Raw genomic sequence first — 20,884 nt, 5'->3', positions numbered from 1 at the left:
CTGGAAAAGTTTGTTAAAGATATTTCTGTGTGTGATATTGTGCTCACATGGACGCGCCTCTCTGACAAGGAGAGGAACAGCAGCAGGAGCAGATCTCTGGGCTTCATTGTAGATCACAAGGAAGGGCATCTGAGATACACGGGGTAAAGCCTCCAGAGCGCAGCAGGTTCACTATAGTCTTCGTTACCAAAGGCGGAAACAAACAGACTTTAAAAATCCTCCGCTGGAGACTGCGCGCACGGATGAATCCATTCATACATGTTTCTGGACCAGCTGCTGTTTGCAGAAGTCAGACCTGCTGAGGTAGGTGGTCCAGGGCGGTCATCTCGGTGTAAAGTGCGTATTGTGCGGGAGTTCAGTCTCGGGTCTCGTCCTCTTGAACATCTGGCATTGAGCGCTGCGTAAAGCGCGCGCGTGTCCCGAGCCGTGTATTTGGTTATTACAGACTTCAAATAAATATATCCATCCATCCATCCATTATCTATACCGCCTATCCCTTTCGGGGTTGCGGGGGGCTGGAGCCTATCCCAGCTACAATGGGCGAGAGGCGGGGTACACCCTGAGCCGGTCGCCAGCCGATTGCAGGGCCACATGCAAGGACAAACAACCATTCACACTCACACTCACACCTACGGACAATTTAGAGTCATCAATTAACCTAGTGAGCATGTTTTTGGTCTGTGGGAGGAAGCCGGAGTACCCGGAGAGAACCCACGCATGCACGGGAAGAACATGCAAACTTCACACAGAAAGGCCCCGTCTGACCCGGGGATCGAACCGGCAACCTTCGTGCTGTGAGGCACACGCACTACCTGCTGCGCCACCGTGCAGCCCCTCAAATAAATATATATTCATTAAAAAAAATTAGCAAGAGAGAAGCCCGGCCCGACCCGACCCACAGTTAATAATTGACATTTTGGGCCCGACCCGGCCCGGCTCGGGCTCGGGCTCGGGCTCGGGCTCGGGCTCGGGCTCGGGCTCGGGCTCGGGCTCGGGCTCGGGCTTAAGATCTTACCTCTACAACATAAGGAAACAAATCAAACAAGGGAGATGCTCTTAAAATAATGCCATTGTCACTTTCAAGTGTTCATTCTCTTCTCTAACCGAGCTGCTTTATAGTATGCAGACCATGAGATAATCACAAAAAAAAAGCACTAATTGCTGTCAATTGGGAATACACAGTTACACGGTACTGTCCAGTGTGTGGCCACTGGTAAACAGCCATTTATAAAAAGAGCGCCAGCGAGCGGAGGATGATTACAACCCAAGAAGGAAATGAGGAAATGAGCGGAGCACGGGCTGAACAAAGCTGCATGGAAAATAAAGGAGGAGAGAGAAGAAAAGAGGAGAAGAAGAATAAAAGAAGAGGAGAAGAGGCCCCAGGAGAGAGTGAGAGAAGGAAAGGAAGAGAAAGAAGATCTGATGAGGTCGACAGGCTGCTATTCAGTCGCCTGCCATAATAAGATCCACAGTGGATACACTGGACAAAGAGTGGAGATTCAACATCCAGTGTCTGTGCGTGTGGAGGTATGAGAGAGCCCGAGTACACACACACACACACACACACACACACACACACACACACACACACACACACACACACACACACACCTGTGCATCCTTAGTACAATCTTCTCTTTGTTCATGTGAGTCACCAGATGCATTCCCTCTGACAATCACTCCCAGGACACATGCATGCACACACGCGCACGCATGCACACACACACATTTTTTTTTAAACTTTTTTTGGCAGTTACTCAGTAAACTGGTGTGATTTGTCTGGGCTGCAGGGAAATGTGTACTGTATGTAAGCTCATGCTGAATTCACATTCTGTCAGCACACAGGAGACAGTTCATTATTTTAAACAGACAGCACTATAAAGGCCAACGCCACTGGAGTAGAGGTTCCACCTGCCTGCAGATTACCAACTTTTAACAGCAATGGCTGTGAAGAAGACATCTATTTAAGCACTACATGGACAGTTACCGTACTGTATGTTTGTGCTTCTGTTCTAACTTCTGAACACCTGAACTATTTCGTTTTTCCTTTCCATAACAAATACATACAACTCCTTCAACTGACTAAATCTCTTCTCTATCAAACTCACTGCGTGACGGCAGCACAGCATTGTTCAGTTAGTCTTTGGTGTAGTTTTGTTAATTGTCCACCAGGAGGCAGCATTCCCTCAGCACTGGACCTGAGAGACCTCAAGACTGACGGAGCAGTTACTGTCGATAAAGGTCAAAGTCGACGCAATGGTTTATTCTGCTTGTTTGGTGTTTTTTTCCGTCACTCTCAAAAGTAAGCTTTAATACCAAGAACCTTGCTGTGGCCCCGCTGTTACAGTCTATCACTTCTGCATGTTCAAAATATGTTTTAAATATTCTAGAAATGGTATCACCAATGGGAGCCTTGTAAAAATCTTTTAAAAATTAAAAAAAAAATTGTCTTCAAAACCTAATTTCCAGTGATTCCCAGTAACAGTGGTTATTTTTCTGTTGTGTCATCAATAGTTCTGCATTGAAAGACAGCAGAACAGTGTGAAAATGAACCTATCTATCAGTATGGTGATATGGAAAGCCAGTGTGAACTCAGAGCAGGAAGCTTCTTTCATACAAACTGGCACATTTCATGCATTTGGCCAAAAAATGATTAACCAGACTGATGAGTATTCTCATTGCACATGTATCTGACCTCTATTCTTTCCATCTGTGATAAAAGGCCAAAAACCTGGTTCCCCTCCCAGTCAATTCTTCCCTAAACGCCCTTCATTAGAGAACGACAATACACACAGAGAATACATACAATCTCCTACATTCATTTTATGAAGAAAATGTTTTGAAATTGTGCATCGGCACAAGCAGTGTAGTACTGTTTTAGATTTTTGGATGTATATGTGTCTATGAATATTTCCAGGCAGCTGTTGATTTCCCATTCGCTTCTGTAGAAGCTTTACTAAAATCACTGGACTATTAAAAAGAAGTATACACACAAAGAAGTCACATGATCAGCACCTGACCTGAGACGCAAAAGTCACAAATGTCACTGAAGCGTGCTTGCCAGAGACGGCGTTCCCAGCAGGTTACGGTTGAGCCCCTCCCCCCCCTTGTCAGGTGGAGCAAGCTGCTTCATCCATAAAGCAGGGAGGTGCAGTTTCTGTCACAGCATTGTAAGGTGGGGACAGGTGGTGTCTAAACCCCCCCTCCTGTGTTTAGAGAGGGCTGCTCCACTTTGACAGAGATGGCCTCCTTGACACCTCTTTCAAACCAGCTGTCTTCTCTTGTCTTGGATACATACCTGATGATCATGGTGACATTCAGTGACATTTCAGCAGTCACGTGACTCTCACATCTCATGTCATGTGCTGATCATGTGACGTCATTGCGTGTATTTCTTGCCAGGGTTACTTCCTGTCACTTTTTATAAATGATGCTGGTGTTTGGATGAATGCTGAAACATCTTGTTGATTGATTGTTGTTGTTTAATGGTCCAGTGATGTTAAGAAACCTTTTTGACAATTTACAACCTGGATGTCTTCGACTACTTCTACTGCATTATTGATTTTTTTCCTGAATGATTTGAATGGAAATTAATGGCAGTGTCCAAAAACAAATAGATTAAAATGACGCAATTAAAAAAAAAAAAAAAAACTGCTCACAGCTCAAAAAAAAAAAAAAAAAAAGGAGAGACGAGGTGTTGCGAATCCATGCAAAATCATTCGTGTGGTACTCATCTGGCCCAGAAAATTTCATAAAAATCAGTTAATAGCCTTTGAGATATTTTGCTAAATAACAAAAAAAATCCCACACACACATGGGGCCAAAAACCACAAGACCACTATTGTATATCCAAGAAAAAAGGCTGCATTGATCCATACGTTACGGTATATCACTAATCTACATCACATCACTCCACAAAGTGCGTGTTTACCTGGGGTGACAACCTTTACTTCAATAGCGTACAGCATGATCAGGCAGACAGCCCACGCTTTAAATCTAAAAGTACCTGAAGATGAACGTTGTTTGCGGGCCTGGGAAGACAGTGAGAAGAGAGAAGCGAAGGACAGAAGGAAGGAAGCCTCTCAGTCTGTTGTACGTTGAAGATTGAGGCAGAGCGTATTGGATTTCATGGGGAACTAGCGCTGATGTGGAGATACGGCTGCTTTTGTTTTAATTTGTAACCCAATGCTGGAGCCGTCTGAGCTGTAAGTACTGCTAATTTGTTTCAGACTAATTCATCACGGCCACAGCTTTGGAATTCACCATGATAGGGCAATGGGGAGAGCTCAGTAGCGCGCAAGTGGAAAACACACGCAGACACACACACACAGACACACACACAGTACAAAGCAAGAGAAAATGAGAAACACTCACACACAGGCTCCTTCAAAGATCTAAAATATTAAGTAATTACTTATGACTCATTGTGAGTGCGATACTCTCCCATCTTTTTTAATTTGAGAATAAATAACACTTTTATTAAAAGTCACCACTTCTCCCTGATGGAGTTTCCTCTCTGACCACAGCTACGTCAACACGTTTTTATTAATGGTCTGACTTTTACTGTCCTCTAGGACAAAAGAAACAAAATACGCAGCTTATCTGGGCTAATCTGAGGGAGTTATTGATCCATAGTTATGTAACGTCATAGATGTTGTAAAGCGTCACATGTAATTTCCCTTTATTTTCATATCTGATGTCTGACCAGAGAAATCCTTCCAGTGAAACGTGGCTGCTGTTTTCATCCAGACAATAACAAACTGTAACCCTCTAAACTATTTCTAACATCGAATTTCACTACAGAAACTGTTCTAATCCCATATCGCCTGCCCACTCACATCAAGTACAAAGAGACCCTCCAGCCAAATGCAGCTCAGGGTAGGATGTGAAGACAGGAAGCCTGAAGGAAAAGGCTTTTATTTATGGGGCCCTCCTGTTGATTCATTGAGATTCAGGAAACACTGCCGGAGCAACAGTAACATGCATATACATGCATCTACATACAGGCTGTGTGAAAGCTGTGAGATCACTGGGAAGTCTTGTCACTCAATCAGCATGTCCTCACTATGACTGGACTTAAAGGAGACACTGATCAGTTTGTCCTGCCGCGTTTGCTGCTGGTTTCACTTTGACAAAGCAAAAGTTGAGGATTTAACTGGCAGAACCAAATCAGCAGATAATCAAACACCAATTACAATAATAGATTATCTAGTATTAACGTCAACCTGCAACAAGGAAAACATGCTACTTTACACACTTTACAGCCACAAATACACACACGACACAGCTTCATGAGATAATGAGAATCAGAGAGGCACGGGGCCAGATCGCACTTTGTGTGTGTGTGTGTGTGTGTGTGTGTGTGTGTGTGTGTGCGTGTAATTAACCAGGCCAGTAGAGAATGTAGATGCCAGAGATGTAGGGGTGAGTTAAGGAGAATGGAGAGGCCACCGGATGGTATCAAAACCCTTTTCACTTCTCTTGGTCTGACGCCGACCTCACTGACTCAAATGGCCAACAGTCACCTGAGGAACGTGTCTGGACCCACAAAGAGTTGAAGTACACCGCAGTGAATTCTCTCAAATGTAAGCAATGGGAATACTACAAACACGAGAATGAACTCCAGACATTAAGATAACCAAAACAAAGGCACATTGTTTCATGCATTAATCATGTCGACTGCTGGGACTGTCTGGCCACGCCCCCCTCAGTGATGACAAAACCGATCATTTTACCTTCGACGGCAGCTAGAAAACGCCTGCTGTGGCCTCACTGACTGGGTTGTGAGCAAAAAGTTTCATCCTACAGACAGCAGTGCAACAAAATTGGAGCCTCTATCTCATAGTAAGGCTCGGTATTGAAATGTGATACTTGTTGGCACTATGGAAAAGTGTCCATCGCAGTGTATGAGAAGCTGAGAGTTGACATACAACCCTGATTCCAAAAGACACTGTACAGCATAAAAAAAGCAGAATGTGACAATTAGCTAATCATTTTTTGACATATAGTCAGCTAAAAACAGTACAAGGACAGCATGTTTTAATGTTTGACCTCATCAACTATATAGATTTTTGTAAATAAATGTTTATTATGTGATGCTGCAACATGTTTCAAACAAGTTGGTTCAAGAGCAACTAAAGACTGGGAAAGTTCTGGAATGGTCCAAAAACACCTGTTTGGAACATTCCACAGGTAAACAGGTTGATTGGTAACAGGTGACAGTATCATGATTGGGTTTGAAAGGGGCATCCTGGAAAGGCAACAAGCAAGGACGGAGCGAGGTTCACCACTTTGTGAACACAGGATTGTATAAAGGATGTTACTTCATGTGCTCAGGAGCACTTCATGTAGCCATTGTCTGGGAGAGTTGGGGGATGGTATGATTGGATGGTAATTTTCTGACTTCACAATTCAGCTCAGGTTTCCAGCATTTCATAAAAACAAGATCAAATAAAGCTCTACAGATCCACACAGATGCAGGTGCATCAAACATCAGCACACCTTGCCGCACCTCATCAGCTTCTCTTCTTCTTGTCTCGTTCTAACTATTACTACTACTGCTGCTATCCGCCCGGCCCTCCATCTATCAGTGGGATGTCAGGCCTCCCCAGCAGAGCTCCATCTTGGTTGAGAGCACTGCCTTAAGCCCCATCAGCCGGAGGAGAGTCTTTGAGCTGCAGTCTAAGCCCCTTGCCCGGACCCCGGTCCCCTCATGAATATTAACCAGCCCCGAGCCCGGCTTTAATCTGCCTGATCCCCGCACTGCTGCCGCCGAGACGATAGCGAATCTAATTATTTGGTCTGATATTAACCCCCCGCTCCCACACCCCCACCACACACACACTATTCACACCCCCAATGCCTTGTCCTCACTGTAGCTGCTGTAACATTCACATATGTGTGTTACTGCAAACACACACCAACAACTCCAGGGCCACCTTCTTTTGCCAAAGTCAGTTCACATAACACATTCATATACTACACACACACACACACACACCTCACTCCACCCCCCACCCCCACCTCCAGCGCAGCCTGCGACGCCCTCTCCTTATCAGGCCCAAAAACGCCCTCCTCCTACGCTGATAAAACTTGAATGCAAATGATGCCAGGCTGATTTCATTTCTTCATTTTCTTCCTCCATTCCCTCGTTCAGTATCAGAATGGCTCCTCGCTCACTCGCCCTCTCTCTCTCTGGGGAGTCAAACATGGGTGAGGATGACGATGATGATGATGATGGCAATGGGAAGAAGAGAACTTTCCCTGAACTAACCTCAATGTCTAACCCCCCCTCTCACGTCGCCTTGTGCTATATACACTTCAATTAAAGAGGAGGAAATAGACAAAAAAAATACAGAGCCCCCCCCCTCAGCACCACCGCCACCGCCACCCTATCCTGCAGATCAACAGATTAAGACTTCTCTGTACAGCTGTCAACTGCCACAGTTTTACTGCCACCACTGGGGAATAAGTATGTTTGTATATGCAAATCACTACTGGTACATCTAGCACATCTACGTCTCAATGGTGTATACTGTTTCACATTGTCTAATATGGTTTACACTGCTCTGTGAAGGTCTGAACAGGCCCGTCTCATGGTCATTACATGTAAAACAAGTCATTCATTCATTCCATGCTTACATACATGGCATCAGGCGGACATTCAGACTGATGCATCTGTTTGTTCAATCAAAAAAACAGGTCCAGTCTTTAGAATATAACAAACTATACTGTCAACGCAAAGCTTGTAAAATTAAAGGGAAGAATTCTGTACAAAATAGGGTTTAAATGCTTTAATATCACTGCTATCAGGCTAGTTATTAAAACATTGGGTGCCTTATGGCTTAAAACCACTTTAACAGGGTTTTCTATGTTCTTTTTCTTTGGTGGTGAGACACACTGTCGAGTATGGGCTCGACATGACCAGTCCGCAGTATATACAGCTTCTGTGTAAATGACATTAGAATATTCCATGCTCATTTACATTCATTCAGTCATGGCGGGCTGCCTTTTTAAAAATGCTGTTTTTTAATTGTGACAGTATTCACTGACCTCATGTTAGCTTGCAGTACATAAAAATGATTTGAACGAGTTCCACACAGGGAGAGATACAGATTTTCATTTGTGGAAAGAGAGAGCGCTCGTAGTAGATCAGTACTCTGTATCGGCAGATACCCGAAGTGAGGCATCAGAATCAGTATCGGGAGAGAAAATGTTTGATTGGTGGATCCCTCGTGGTGCAAATCAAACCGATACCTTTCTCACGTTTAAAAACAAACAAACAAAAGGCTGAATAAAAAAATCTGACTAGACCTTTAATGCCACCTTTCAGTACTTTATAATTTCCAGTACTATATGATACTTTGTAAATCTGCAGATAGAGTAGAGAGAGAGTAGATAGTATATTCAATTGGCATCAAAAACGAATCAAGACATACACCCAGTCCTATTAGTCAATTATAGTTTGCCCAACTGTCTGTGGGCATCCATTATTCTGTACTTCTGAACAACCATGGGGACAAAAGAGGAGCAGGGTATAGGTTTTGACCATGGCTAACAGGTATAATAAATAAATAAATAAATAAATAAATAAATAAATAAATAAGTAAGTAAGTAAGTAGGCCTGTATTAGTCACCAATACATTGGTACATTGGTTAGACTCTAATCAACTGACCTTGAATTAAATGGCAGTAAGTGAAGCACCTTTATCTCTGAGAAACTGTGGTGGGCATAATTAAGAATAAATAAATTATGAATCCTAAAAAATATTAAGCTTGTCAGGACCCGTATGGGAATACACGTAGCAGCCCACAGAGTTTGATGTGTCCATGCTACGCTCTTGTCAAACCCTTTCAGTCTGGACATTTTGCAGCACACATTCCAAAAAGGTGGATTTTTTTCTCTAAAAATCCTCTGCCGCATTAAGTGTTTCAAACGCTTTGAACTCCTCTAGCTGGGAATTTAATAAGCCACCCTGCTCCTCTCCTGACCTTTTCAACCATCATTCATTCATTCACTCACTCCTCTCACAAAATCATTCATTCAATCATCCAAGTCACCGTCTTCCTCCTTTCTCCTCTTTCACTGCCTCTCCTGCGCCGCCTCCTTCCTTTTATACACCTCTTTCTTTCTTTCTTAATCTCCAATTCTCTTCCTCTCCCCAACTCTCATTCCTGCCCCTCTGTCTGCCTGCCCCTCCTTCCCCATCCTATCTCTCCCTGTTTCTCTCTCTGTCTCTTGTTCTATCTCTCGGCTACAGGAAATGGTTTCTTTCCCGATCCAGGGGGTTGGAGGGGTGTACTCACTGTCCCAAACAAAGAGGTCACTGTGTGAATCCTCCAAAAATACAAAGAAGAAAAGGAAGGCAGATAAAAATCTGAAACCTACTCTCATCCGCCTCTCTCTTACAAACACACACACACACACTTTACCTCCGCTGCACTCACGCAAAGCATTTCTCTAACATTCGAGAGACACAAGATACTTTTTTACACTGTATATTCCACTCACGAGGCACAAATATCATCAATACAGTGCATGACTAAGGCTCAGCAATGGAGTTAAAGCTTATTCCCTTGTGCAGGCATGCTCATATCGGCGCACACCTCCGAGAAGCAGAAAAAAAATGAGAAAAAAATAGAGGGAGCCAGGTTTGATGAGCTGCATGCAAATGACATGTAAAAATATAAAACTGCGATACTTAAAACGGGGGCCGAGATAAGAGATTTGAAAATGAGGCACTCTTGGAAAGCAGGCTCCTGAACTGCCGGAGATGAGGCTCAGAGATAGAGAGGATAGAGGTTTTCCCTCTCCTCTTCTCCTCTCTTACACCTCCTCCTCCTCTTTCCTTCCTCCTCCACCCTGCAGAAGCCGGTGCAGATGACAGGGAAATGCAGATACCAGCCAGTCATTGCCACTGAGTGATGAACACCTCCTCCCTCGGTCTCATTTAACCCTCCTCTTCCACATTTGCCTCACCTCTCTTCCAGTTTTCTTTCGCTCTCATATTTCTTTTTGTCTCTCATGTTTTGTTTCGGTTGATGGACCTTTTCCCTCCTTTCTCTTTGGGCAGCATTTTATCTTATTTGGCAGTTTTCTCTTCCCCCCCTCCAATCATTCCTCCTCTCTCCTCTTCTCAGGTTGATAGCTTCTTCTCTCAGGGTCAGGTTGACAGACTGACAGACATCTACTGTCAGGATGTGCCCAAGTCATATGACAACAGCGTGGCCATGATGCACAGGGTCAACATTTTGAGGCATGTCCATCGCTCAGGGATGAGGACAATTTGCTGCTAGAAGAGATTTTGAGTCCATGACTGAAGTCCCGCTGAGATGACACTTAAAGCATCTTAAGCATCTGTACTGTGATGTATTTTCAACTGACACAGAATATGTGAGGGAGATCACTCAGAGAGGGATCGAATCAAATCTTCCGAGCACTGGATTGAATCAGTGAGAAGTTCTGGACGACCACACTGATTTGAAAGCAGAAAAAGATGCAGTATTCATTTTGTGGTGACAGAAATTGGTGTCTTGCAATAGGCCTTTCTCACAGCAGACAGATTAACTTGCCAACACACACAAAAATATTAATGACATTGTGACAGCGAGCCAGTGTCCCAAAAGGCAGTGCTGTGAGTGGCAGTCAATGGGGTATGACCCTTTGGGTCTGCCATTGCTGCCTCAACCCATATCTCTGCTTTGTTAAAACAGAAGGTCGAGGACAAGGAAGAAATTCACTAAATTGCAAACATGCATTTTTAGCAATATAAACAAGGTTTTGCGCAGTGATATTGAAGCACACACCTCCGTCCCATGATATTGTTCTGCTAGCAACAACAACCCATGAGCTAACAATGACAAGTGTGGTCTGATATGATGGGAGAGGTTAGGTCACCCCACATTACATCTGACTTCATTCATGTACTGCACATGCCTCACGGTGCAGGGTAAGTTATAAAAAAATAAATTTTTAAGGAAAAAGGAAGAAAAAAATGCAGGAACACTAAGAATGTTTGTTTTTCCATTTTAAGGTCTCCGTAGGTTGAAACTCTTCTTCTTGTTTTCAAGTTCTCTTCTAAGAACGTTCCTTATGTATCGCGTTCTTCTGGGGGGCATCGCAGAAGGTGTCTCAACACTCACCGTAATCATTGCTTTGTCATCTTCTGAAGGAGCACCATTTTAATTAACATTCTAATTTGATGGGTGGAGGAGAGAGAGAAACGGAGAGGCAGAGAAACACTATTGATGAGTCCAGATAAAATATTAAGATCAGAATCAGGATGTAAACAAACCAACTCAGAGTCAACGCAAAAAAAAAAAAGAGAGAAAACAGCTCGACAGAGAGCAAGGAGGAGACGGTGATCACCTTCACTTGTCCTTCCAGGGGAGTGAGGGAAGGAGGAAGTGGAGAGGAGAGTAGAGGATGTAGAGGGGAGGAGAGATAGAGGGTGAGAGGAGACTACCCAAAAAGTGTTTGAAAAGCCGTGGGTGGCGCGCCTTATCGCCCCAGTTCTCCTGGAGAGATTATTGGGGGATTAGTGCGAACGCTTGTTTCTAAAACATGATGAAAAGACGTTCGGCGCGTGATAACGCTTTGAACTCCCCTACTCTGCTCCTTCTAGGATCGTGCCTTCAGGCTGCCTTTCCACGAAAGACAGGATTGGGGTGGGGTGAGCTGCTGGGTGCTGCTGAAGGAGGGAAAACAATAGGGACGATGTTGTAAGTGGAGTTTCTCCTGTGGTACCGTGTGGAGACTTCACTTCGGATATTTGTTCTTTGGGAAGACGCAACAAACTGGAGGTTTGCGTGCACCTTAGTATCGCCACTCTTTCACTTCAACTTCAGCCGAAATTTCACAACAATCCTGCAACTTCGCTCCTATCACACGCACTTGCACTATCAGTTAATTAAAGCGGGATCCAATCAGAAGGAGAAGAGATATAATATCAGATTTGTTATGTGCGATCCAATCAGAATAGCGGCAGTAGCGTGCTCGCTCCTGGGTTGCCATGGGAGGCTCGCCAAGGAGGACCTGGTTGTTCACTCAACCAAAAACTGTGAGGAATCAGCAGCCCAGCTGATCAGTTGATCAGTAAACATTATTATACCCTGTTCTAAAGTCCAACAGCCATATCAGCCAGAATATATTTAAATAGATAAATGGTTTTACGCCTCTTTCTCAAGAGATGCAAATGGCAGGATTTCCATATGACACAGGCCAGTTAACACGCCACTAATCTAATGAAGGAGATGTGTTGGAGGGAGAGCGACGACTGGATCTCATCTGCTTCTCTTTACCTCTTTCTCTCTGCTCCACCCTCACCTTCTCAGAGAGCTGACAAACCCACCCCCACCTATATGATAACACTCACACAAGCTAAGGCAACATCAAAGACATAGAATTTTACATTGTTTCAGCTCCAAATTCACGCATTGCTATGTCTCTTTGTGTGCATGTGCCGTTTGTGTGCATGCACATCCAAAATGCTTGTCGATGTAGTTGTGTTGCTGGGTAGGCCTCGCATTAAAATGATAGCTTATCTGTCCGGGCCAAATAAGAAGCAAATTTGTTGAGAGAGAAGTTCAGAGAGAGAGGGCGATGCTGGAAGGGGCAGGACGCCTGAATGGGCCATGCCAATCTCACCCAGAGATGGGGGGCGAAGCCTGAGGGCTTCACAGAGCCTAGTGAGGCTGAGGACTGAGGAAGACAGGTGGTATAAGTAAGATAGAGGTGAGGAAGGAGAGACGGCTTGGAAAGATCTGCTGGGGAAAAAAAATACGCACATATATAGAGGTGAGGAGATGGTGAAAGCATGTCAAAAGCAGAGAGATGAACGATAAGAGGGAAATCGACAAAGGACGACCCATGTCAAGCCAAAGGAAAAGTCATTCTACTTAGATAAGATACAAATGGATACTGAAAGTATAAACACTTTTTCAGATATGCATTTGTTTATCCGCCTTTATATTGATATTCTGTATAGCGTAAGTGCCAAAGAAAAGTAAAAACTAAATATATGTTTGCAATAGCAAAAAAGTAAAAGCAGATCATTTGATGCTTGCTGAGGCAGCATAAGAGACATGTTGATTCAACATCAACATAATGTTTGAGAGCAGCGTTTGTTTTCAGACAAACAGCTTTATCTGTGGTGACTGTTTCAGTGCGCAGGTTGAGAAAGCGCTTGACGGAGTGACAGTCAGAGAGCTGCTTGGTCGATGCTTATGAGGAAGCGAATGTGATGTCAGACCTTTTTGGGAGAAGCCTCAAATAACAGTTTTCTTCTTTTAATAAAATTTTTTATGACTTAAATAATTCTCATAACTTTTCGCATTCGTTTGACAGCTTTTGACAAAAACTGATATGATGCATTTACATTTCCTTTCTTGGTTGGGAGGAAGTCCAACAGTCACGACAGAAGTTCAGACGAACTTGCATCACAAAGTGTTAGCCCTACATGCGAACCTCTGTCTGCAACACAATGAGCTTAGAATTTAATAAGCAAAAGAACTGATGAGAAATAAGAAAGGAATGAGGATTGTTCCTCCAAGCAGTTCCAATTATGGACTTTAGGTTTTTATGGACATACGGTATTCCTCAATGCTAATCAACTGGAAACAGAAAATCTGGTAATATGACATCTTAAAATATTTGCACATCTTTGGGCTATGCTCTCCTTAAGTGAGTTTCTAGCCATCCCTTTTATGCACATTACGATTTTAACACCAAGCTAGAATCATTAAATCATGCAAATGTTGCAAAAATGTTAAAACAAACAAACCAAAAAAGTTTAAAAAAGGGTGAGCGATCAATGAGTTGTTGGTCTGATCCCATGCAGATGCAGTAAATAATGTCCATAATGGACAATTCTGCACCTCATACTTTATGTCCAATGCGTTTATTTAATGTTTATTGGCAATGCAGGATGTAGTGTGCCTTACACTGTATACTGTGTTTGGGGTGATGGATGGGCATATAACCACTTGTCTAACTCGAATGCAGCCAACCACCAATTAGTCAATTAATCAGTGTTCTTGTACTTGTAACTGTAATTATGATCTTTCCTCACCTGAATTATACCAAAGTTAGTTTAGCAGAAAATCAACCTTCTTGTTAGGTGACAGGGTTGAATGATTTGAGTTTCTTCTTTACATCCACTGTGTTTTTACACTAAAACTCTTGTAATAACCAATCGAGGCATGCAGTGTGATGGCGTTCGCGGAGCAGCAGGGAATGAGCAGATTTCTCCCCTCCAAATCAGTGAAGGGGATAGCCCTGACCTGTGCTGACCCGCCAGGGAGGGAGGCAGGGAGGGATGGAGGGATGGATAGAGGAGGGGGAGGATGTGGAGTGACAGGCGGAGAAACACAGGAGGAATGTGAGATTAGGGCCACTGTCTCCAGCAGATACTGAAGGTCCGTTCCCTCACTTCTTCAGACAAGAGGGGAGGAGGACAGGGACCGAAAATGAGGAAGAAGAGTGAAAATAGGTAGTAAGAGTCAGGATGATGCTTTCCATATGAATGCAAAGCGCTCAAAAAGAACAGAATGTGACTTGTCAGTTTAGAAGAGGAATAAGATGGTATGGACAGCGGAAAGGAGGAGAAGAACAAAAGGTGATGGGTGAGTGAGTGTGAGTGTGTGTGTGTGTGTGAGCGAGTGCTAGTGCGCGTACACACACACACACACACACACACACACACACACACACACACACACACACACACACACACACACACACACACACACATCTATTTGTACATTCAGAACCTCACTGATAATAAACGAAATCTTAGAAATGAGAGCCTATCAAGCAGGAATCAATCACTGGGGTATGTTGTCCAGGAGGATGGCGCCATGTGCAGATAAAAGACAGGCGGACGTCTGGGGAGGGCTGGGAGGAGAGGAGGAGAGGAGGAGAAGAGGGGAGAGAGGATAGAATGGGAGTACTGATGGGGAAAGGCCGAAATATGTGGTATAAACTCCATCTGACTTTATTTGACCTCGGTGGATTTTTTGGGAATCGATACGAACTGGTTTGATCCCAGTTGTGGACTAGTTAAACTGGGCTGAGCTGGACGGGAATGCACTGAGCTACATTTTGCACCTGGAGTCAAAAATCCTGAAAATAACTCAAGGTAAGACAAGCTGACAAGGTATCGCAAGGAAGATCAATAGCAAAAATGAGGTAGGAATGACTGTGTGTCAATGGCCCTGTGTGTGTGCGTGTGTGTGTGTGTTTGTGCATTTGTCCGAGTTGCCAGGAAGCCTCTCCCAACATCAGTATCATATGATTAGATGGACTTGCACATGATGCAAAAACCCAGGCTCTGATAGGGCTCCATCCGGTCCCACACACTGTTTCCAGTGAACACACACACAGAGACACACGCAGCTGTTTTCATTTCTCTGTCACACACATACATGATGAGGTGTATATTCACTGTCTCTCTTTGTTACTGGACCATCCGACCTCTGACCTTTGACCTTTCCAATTGAAACCTTTGACTTAGTTGCCTCAAGATTTCACTATAATTGCATTTAATTGTTTACTTTAGAGCTGCATGTACGAATTATTTTCACTCAATCTGCGCATTGTTTTTGATAATTTGATTAACTTAGAGTAGATTCCTGTTTAATTAAATAAAAAAGACTGAAAAGCTAGTATTTGTTCAATAATAATATGGACCAGTGAGAAACAGAGCGACAACTTACAACTATTTCCATTATCAACTAATGTACCACCAACTTTATTGATCAATTAAATCTAGTTTACTCTAGAAAATGTAAAGTGTGAAAAACATCAATAAACTCCCCAGATCCCAGTGTGACCTCTCCAGTATGCTTGCTTTGTCAACCAGCAGTCCAAAACCCACAGGTATTAAATTTACTATGATACCGAAGAGTAAAAGCAGTAAATTATTACATTTGAGAAGCCGGAAGCGGAGACAAAATTGCTCCTGATTAATTTTCTGCTACTAGACTAATTGAGAATTAGTCCAAAGCAAGCTCATCTTTTACCCAATTTAGTGCATTTGTGAAGTTAGAATTTCACCAGTGTGTCAGAGTTAGTGGCATTTAGCAGTGAGGTTGCAGATTGCAGTCAAAAGAATTCCCCTATCTCACCTCACTTGTTCTAAAGTAACAAAACCACATCTGGTCTTATTTTCAGGTGATTACACATTAATAAAAATAAAATCCTAAAGATTATTTTCCATTTCTACCAATAGATCCTCTTAAATCTTACACACAGGACCTGTAAGTAAATAATGGATGATCAAAATTCTGATCAATTTCTACGAATTGCTTGCTATAAAATTCTTCTAGTTGTAATAAAACAGTAATTGATACTGTTAATCTGTTTTAAAATACCTAATCTGAGATTGTGTAATAGTTACAGTATGTCAGACATTACTGATGGAATTTAGAATATATGGACAAACATCAAACACGGTCAGCCTCCACACTGTGTGGTGTGTGCCATCATCCACTTATGTTACACTGAGTTTGAGACAACAACGCTGGACTGAACCACCAGCTCAACAACAAACTCCGCATCTCATTAGATCCTCATTAAAAAGACACGCTGGATTCATAATGGTGAATAATAAAAATGACTATATTTTAAAATATCTGTAATCTTCTTTTTAAAATGAGTATTGTAATCTGTGTCATTTCAATTTCAACTGTAACCATGACAGAGTCTTTCTCAGTGGTTACTGGGTAGTCACTGCAGTAGGGCTGTTACCTCCGTCTCCTGATCATCTGTGCTGCCGCCTGATTGGAGGACTCCTGGATAAGGGCCCCACGTTGTGTCTGGATGGAGGTTCCTGCCAGCCACCACCTTGCTGTCACCGCCTTCTTCACATAACTCCAGGTCATCTGGAGGGAGGAGAAAAGAGAGAAGCAGTTAACATCAGGGAAGCAGCAAGACGGACAAATACATCAACATGTTAACGTGTCAAAGTGATATTAAGCGCATCATTCAACACTCAAACGATTTCAAATATAACGTTCATATCATTTTAACTTGATTTTAATAAAAGTCTGAACTCACAAAAGCATTTTGTGAGAGGTTAGTTGTGTCATTTTGGGACTGTTTAGGGCACCGACAGGGCAACATTTAAAGATACTGAGTACTGGTAGAGACTGTTATCTAATAAAAATATTGGCTTCAGCCTTCAAAATCCCCACTGGCTGAAACTTGACCCACAGCATTTAGCAGAGATCACATGACAGGCTCAAAAGGAAAAGAAGAAACAACAACAACTGGCAAAAGCAGCATGTGGCTTGAACTTGACCTGAACTCTTGCAGCAGTTCAGACCATACAGCAAAGACTGTTAACAGCAGGGGGAGTTTGATGCAAGCTGAGCACTTTCTGTCCTGGCTGGTTCAAACAGGGGAAACTTCATGTGTACTTCCTCAAAGTGATAACTGTAGAGGGATGGCAGTGACGGCTGTGGTCTGAGCAAGCTGCAGCCCAGATAGAGCCAGTTAGCCTGGAGGCATGGAGGACTGATCCATCTATTTAAAAACTTAAGACAGCCCTGAGTGCAGGAGGAGCAGGAGTCTGTAGTTTAGAGAAGTCTCTGCACATCGGGATAAGCGAACAAGTTAGAGGAACACTAGTGAGTGTTGCAGTGGGAACTCCAGTGAGTGGCTGAATGGGATTAATGCCAAACGCCTCAGTTACATGAGCAGCCTCAGGTTCTACTTCTGGAGAAGCATTCACATTACGACCGTCCACCTCGCTCTCTGATCAAAACACATACAAAATCTGCCTCCCCACCTCGCCTCTCACCCTCCTCCCCCGCCTCATCTCACTGTTTCGGGGGGTCGGTCTAAAGTGGAGGGCCTGATAAGAGTGTTTGTCTAACACTCTCCATGTCAAAACACTCATCTATCTTCTCTGTATCTATCCCCACCAGAGAACAACGGACAGACGCTGATAAAATGGCTTTCCCACAGCCTGTGGGGGGGTGGGGGGGGTGGGGGGTGGGTTATGGAAGGGGAGGAGGGATCAGGAAGGAGTGTGGTTTGACGGAGGAAAGTAGGAGGTAGCAAGGAGGTGAAAAACAGAAATTAATTTGTAAAAAAGAGTCTAAAAAAACAAAGAGCAGTTGAAAATACTGTTTGTTGAAAAGACTGTTGTGGCAAGTCTCACAGGAAGTGGTGTGTTTCTCTTAACTCACAGCTCAACGTTGCAATGACACTCTGCACAGTATCATGAAAAACACACAGGGATTCAAATTTTATGGATAATATCTGTTTTATGAGGATCACCACTGGTCCACCAAGCCTGTGTACTCAGAAAAGTTACTTTGTGTACTTTATGAAGTGCTTGCACTTGTATCAGTTTTTCCAACAGGTGCCGGCATACCTTGTTTACCAGTCATGGTATATGTCACGCTGTAACCAGGCCTACTTTTTCATTCTCTTGCCCCAGTGCACATGATAGAGTGACATCGATGCCAGACGCAACAAGACCTGACCTGACCTGTTGCGCTTGGGTCAGGTTGGGCTGAATTTTTTATTGAATGACTCAGGGTGGAGCTCGATTTCACAATATTTCTGAAGAAAACCTAGTTGCATTTCTTTGTTAGAATACACCCAATTAAAGGAGATATATCCAGTTTGTTGGGGTCTGGTGTTGTGACACGATAGTTGTCAGATTTTGTTGGGAGTCTGGACAGAAATTTTCCAGGTTCCACTTGGGTCAGCGTCTCATTTCAGGTCAAGCGTCAACCCAAACATGACTCCTCAGACAGTCTAACCTGCTGGCTGCAGAGTGTGAAGTCCAGCGTCTGTCCAGCCAGTGGTATCCTATCTCCTATCGTCCTATGGGGCCTCAGTTTGGCCACTCTGACCTTCCTTATCTCAGCACTCCATCAATGTCCAGTCTGCCTCTGTGCCATTGGCCAATCCTCACCACATGGGACTCTTATCAGTCTGACCAGTTCAATTGACCCTCATTGTGAAACAGTGCGAAGATTTGACCCTTAGTGAGCCAACACAGATATTAACTTATAAACAAGCCTGACACAAGCATTGGTTTGTCAGGTATTAAGGCCCAACAAGGGCCCAGACTGAGGAGATGGTGACATTGTGGGTATATACAGCCCTGACATCCTCCTCTTTATATTCTTTGATCTTTTTTGTTTTTTTAGCATTTCCAGTGAGGTTTTTCTTAAGTATAAAATGAAACAATGTGGATAAAAACATTTGTATGGAAACATACCTAATAATCAAACGAGAGCCTGAACTCCACACAGGGCATGTTAAGTGAGCACTGTTCTATCCTCGTCAATGTCAGTGCAGATCACAATGACTTCAGTCAGAAAATACTGCTGTACTGACGCTCTCTGACACTCATAAAACATCCACAGATCCCAAAATAGAAGCTGTTAGAGTTAAAGGATAATTTCAGTTCCTTTCAAACTGATTGTTGTTGTTGGGACCCATAAATGTGTGACTTTATATCACCTCGGGTGCAGAGATTCAGAGAAATGAGGACTTATGCAAAATATACATTGCGAAACAGCTTTCCAAATAAACATGGTTGTTACATAAGTCATTTCAAACAACTGTTGTTTTCTTTGCTAATGCAGAAGGAGGAAAATATTGAGCAGTGCTGAACAAATAATCAAAGCACAACACCATCTGAAAAGATGTCACAAAATAGTGTAGGACTGGCCAAGTGTCATCAACTAGATTTGTCTAAGGGGCAGAATTTTTCTAAGCAGACACTGTGGGGGCTGGACTTCCAAGGAAGCGAACAAAAATACTCAGTTTGAGATTCAGTACAACAGTAGGTCAATAAAATAAGTGATGCCACTTATGTCTAACAGACAATCTTAAGGATTCTCTGACAACCCTGGAGTGTAGAGTAGTCTAGCCAGTATGCTGATGAATGGCCAAACTGGTAGCAGAGAGGTTTGATGGTGGGGGGTCCACGGAGCAGAGGATGGATATGGATATATATAGATGTTATAGATGATATATACAGATGTTGCCTGTTTTATGACTGTCAGTGTGTGCAGTGGGGTAGTGTAGTTTATTGTAGGCTCAAACAACCTCACACACGCCAATCACATCCCATAAGCACCACCATACTCATTAACACATACAGCACATACATTCACAAAACTGAGGGCATTCCAAAGGACTGGCTATGTCAGAGGATGAAACCTCTTGAAACAATTTATTGAAGCAACAAAAGGCGTTAACAGCCGTGCACATTTACAGCCGGAGAATTTAAAGGCTTTGGACTCTGGTTTTATTTACTTCTGTTTTCACAGTCATTTACCAGTTCACACATTCACAAGGCCCTTTGGTGAATGAGCCTCAGGCATACGCCTGGAGGGGATTGGGCTTTTGGTCATGGTTGCATCTGTCCACTGCTGATCTTGCATACTACTGGATCCATCAGCCTAACATTTTTTAGGCACATTAATGTCTGTATGTTCAAGAACCTCTTGTGGTCAGTGGTGATTCACAATTTTTGAAAAACCTTTTTTATTGACTGCCGTGTTTTAAACTGCCACTGACTGCTGACTTGTCACTCCTTTTAAAGGCCAGTAGGAGCCACAAGTGACCACCCACATGCACCAGACACACCTAGTGGAGGTCTACACTGCTGTACTCCTGTAGTTTGAAAAGTGACAGCCCTGTTGTATAGATCTTATTTTCCATGGTGTTATTACATACATCGACATCATGATCACTATTCAGTTGATTTACAAATTTAAGAAAATGTACATATATTTAAAAGCAAATGATGGCGTTTAACTGGTTGATTATAGGCAGCACAAATGACCGTAGACTAAGTAGTTAACAGGGACTGTGTTAAATAAAACACTGCCTTGTCACATTGGTAGAGAGGAA

General features: G+C 43.2%; 1 protein-coding gene across 1 annotated transcript in view; it reads right to left on the bottom strand.

The window, feature by feature from the left end:
• The window catches only part of zfpm1 (zinc finger protein, FOG family member 1), a 100,043-nt gene that overhangs the window by 8,583 nt on the left and 70,576 nt on the right, over positions 1–20,884 (bottom strand). Inside the window, exon 4 of the mRNA XM_070973097.1 lies at positions 16,748–16,881. Within this exon, the coding sequence (XP_070829198.1) occupies positions 16,748–16,881 (134 nt within the window). The remainder of the gene's footprint in view (positions 1–16,747; positions 16,882–20,884) is intronic.

This window comes from Chaetodon trifascialis, chromosome 10 (assembly GCF_039877785.1).
Source record: "Chaetodon trifascialis isolate fChaTrf1 chromosome 10, fChaTrf1.hap1, whole genome shotgun sequence".
NCBI lineage: Eukaryota > Metazoa > Chordata > Actinopteri > Chaetodontiformes > Chaetodontidae > Chaetodon > Chaetodon trifascialis.
This window is presented reverse-complemented; position numbering and strand designations above follow the sequence as displayed.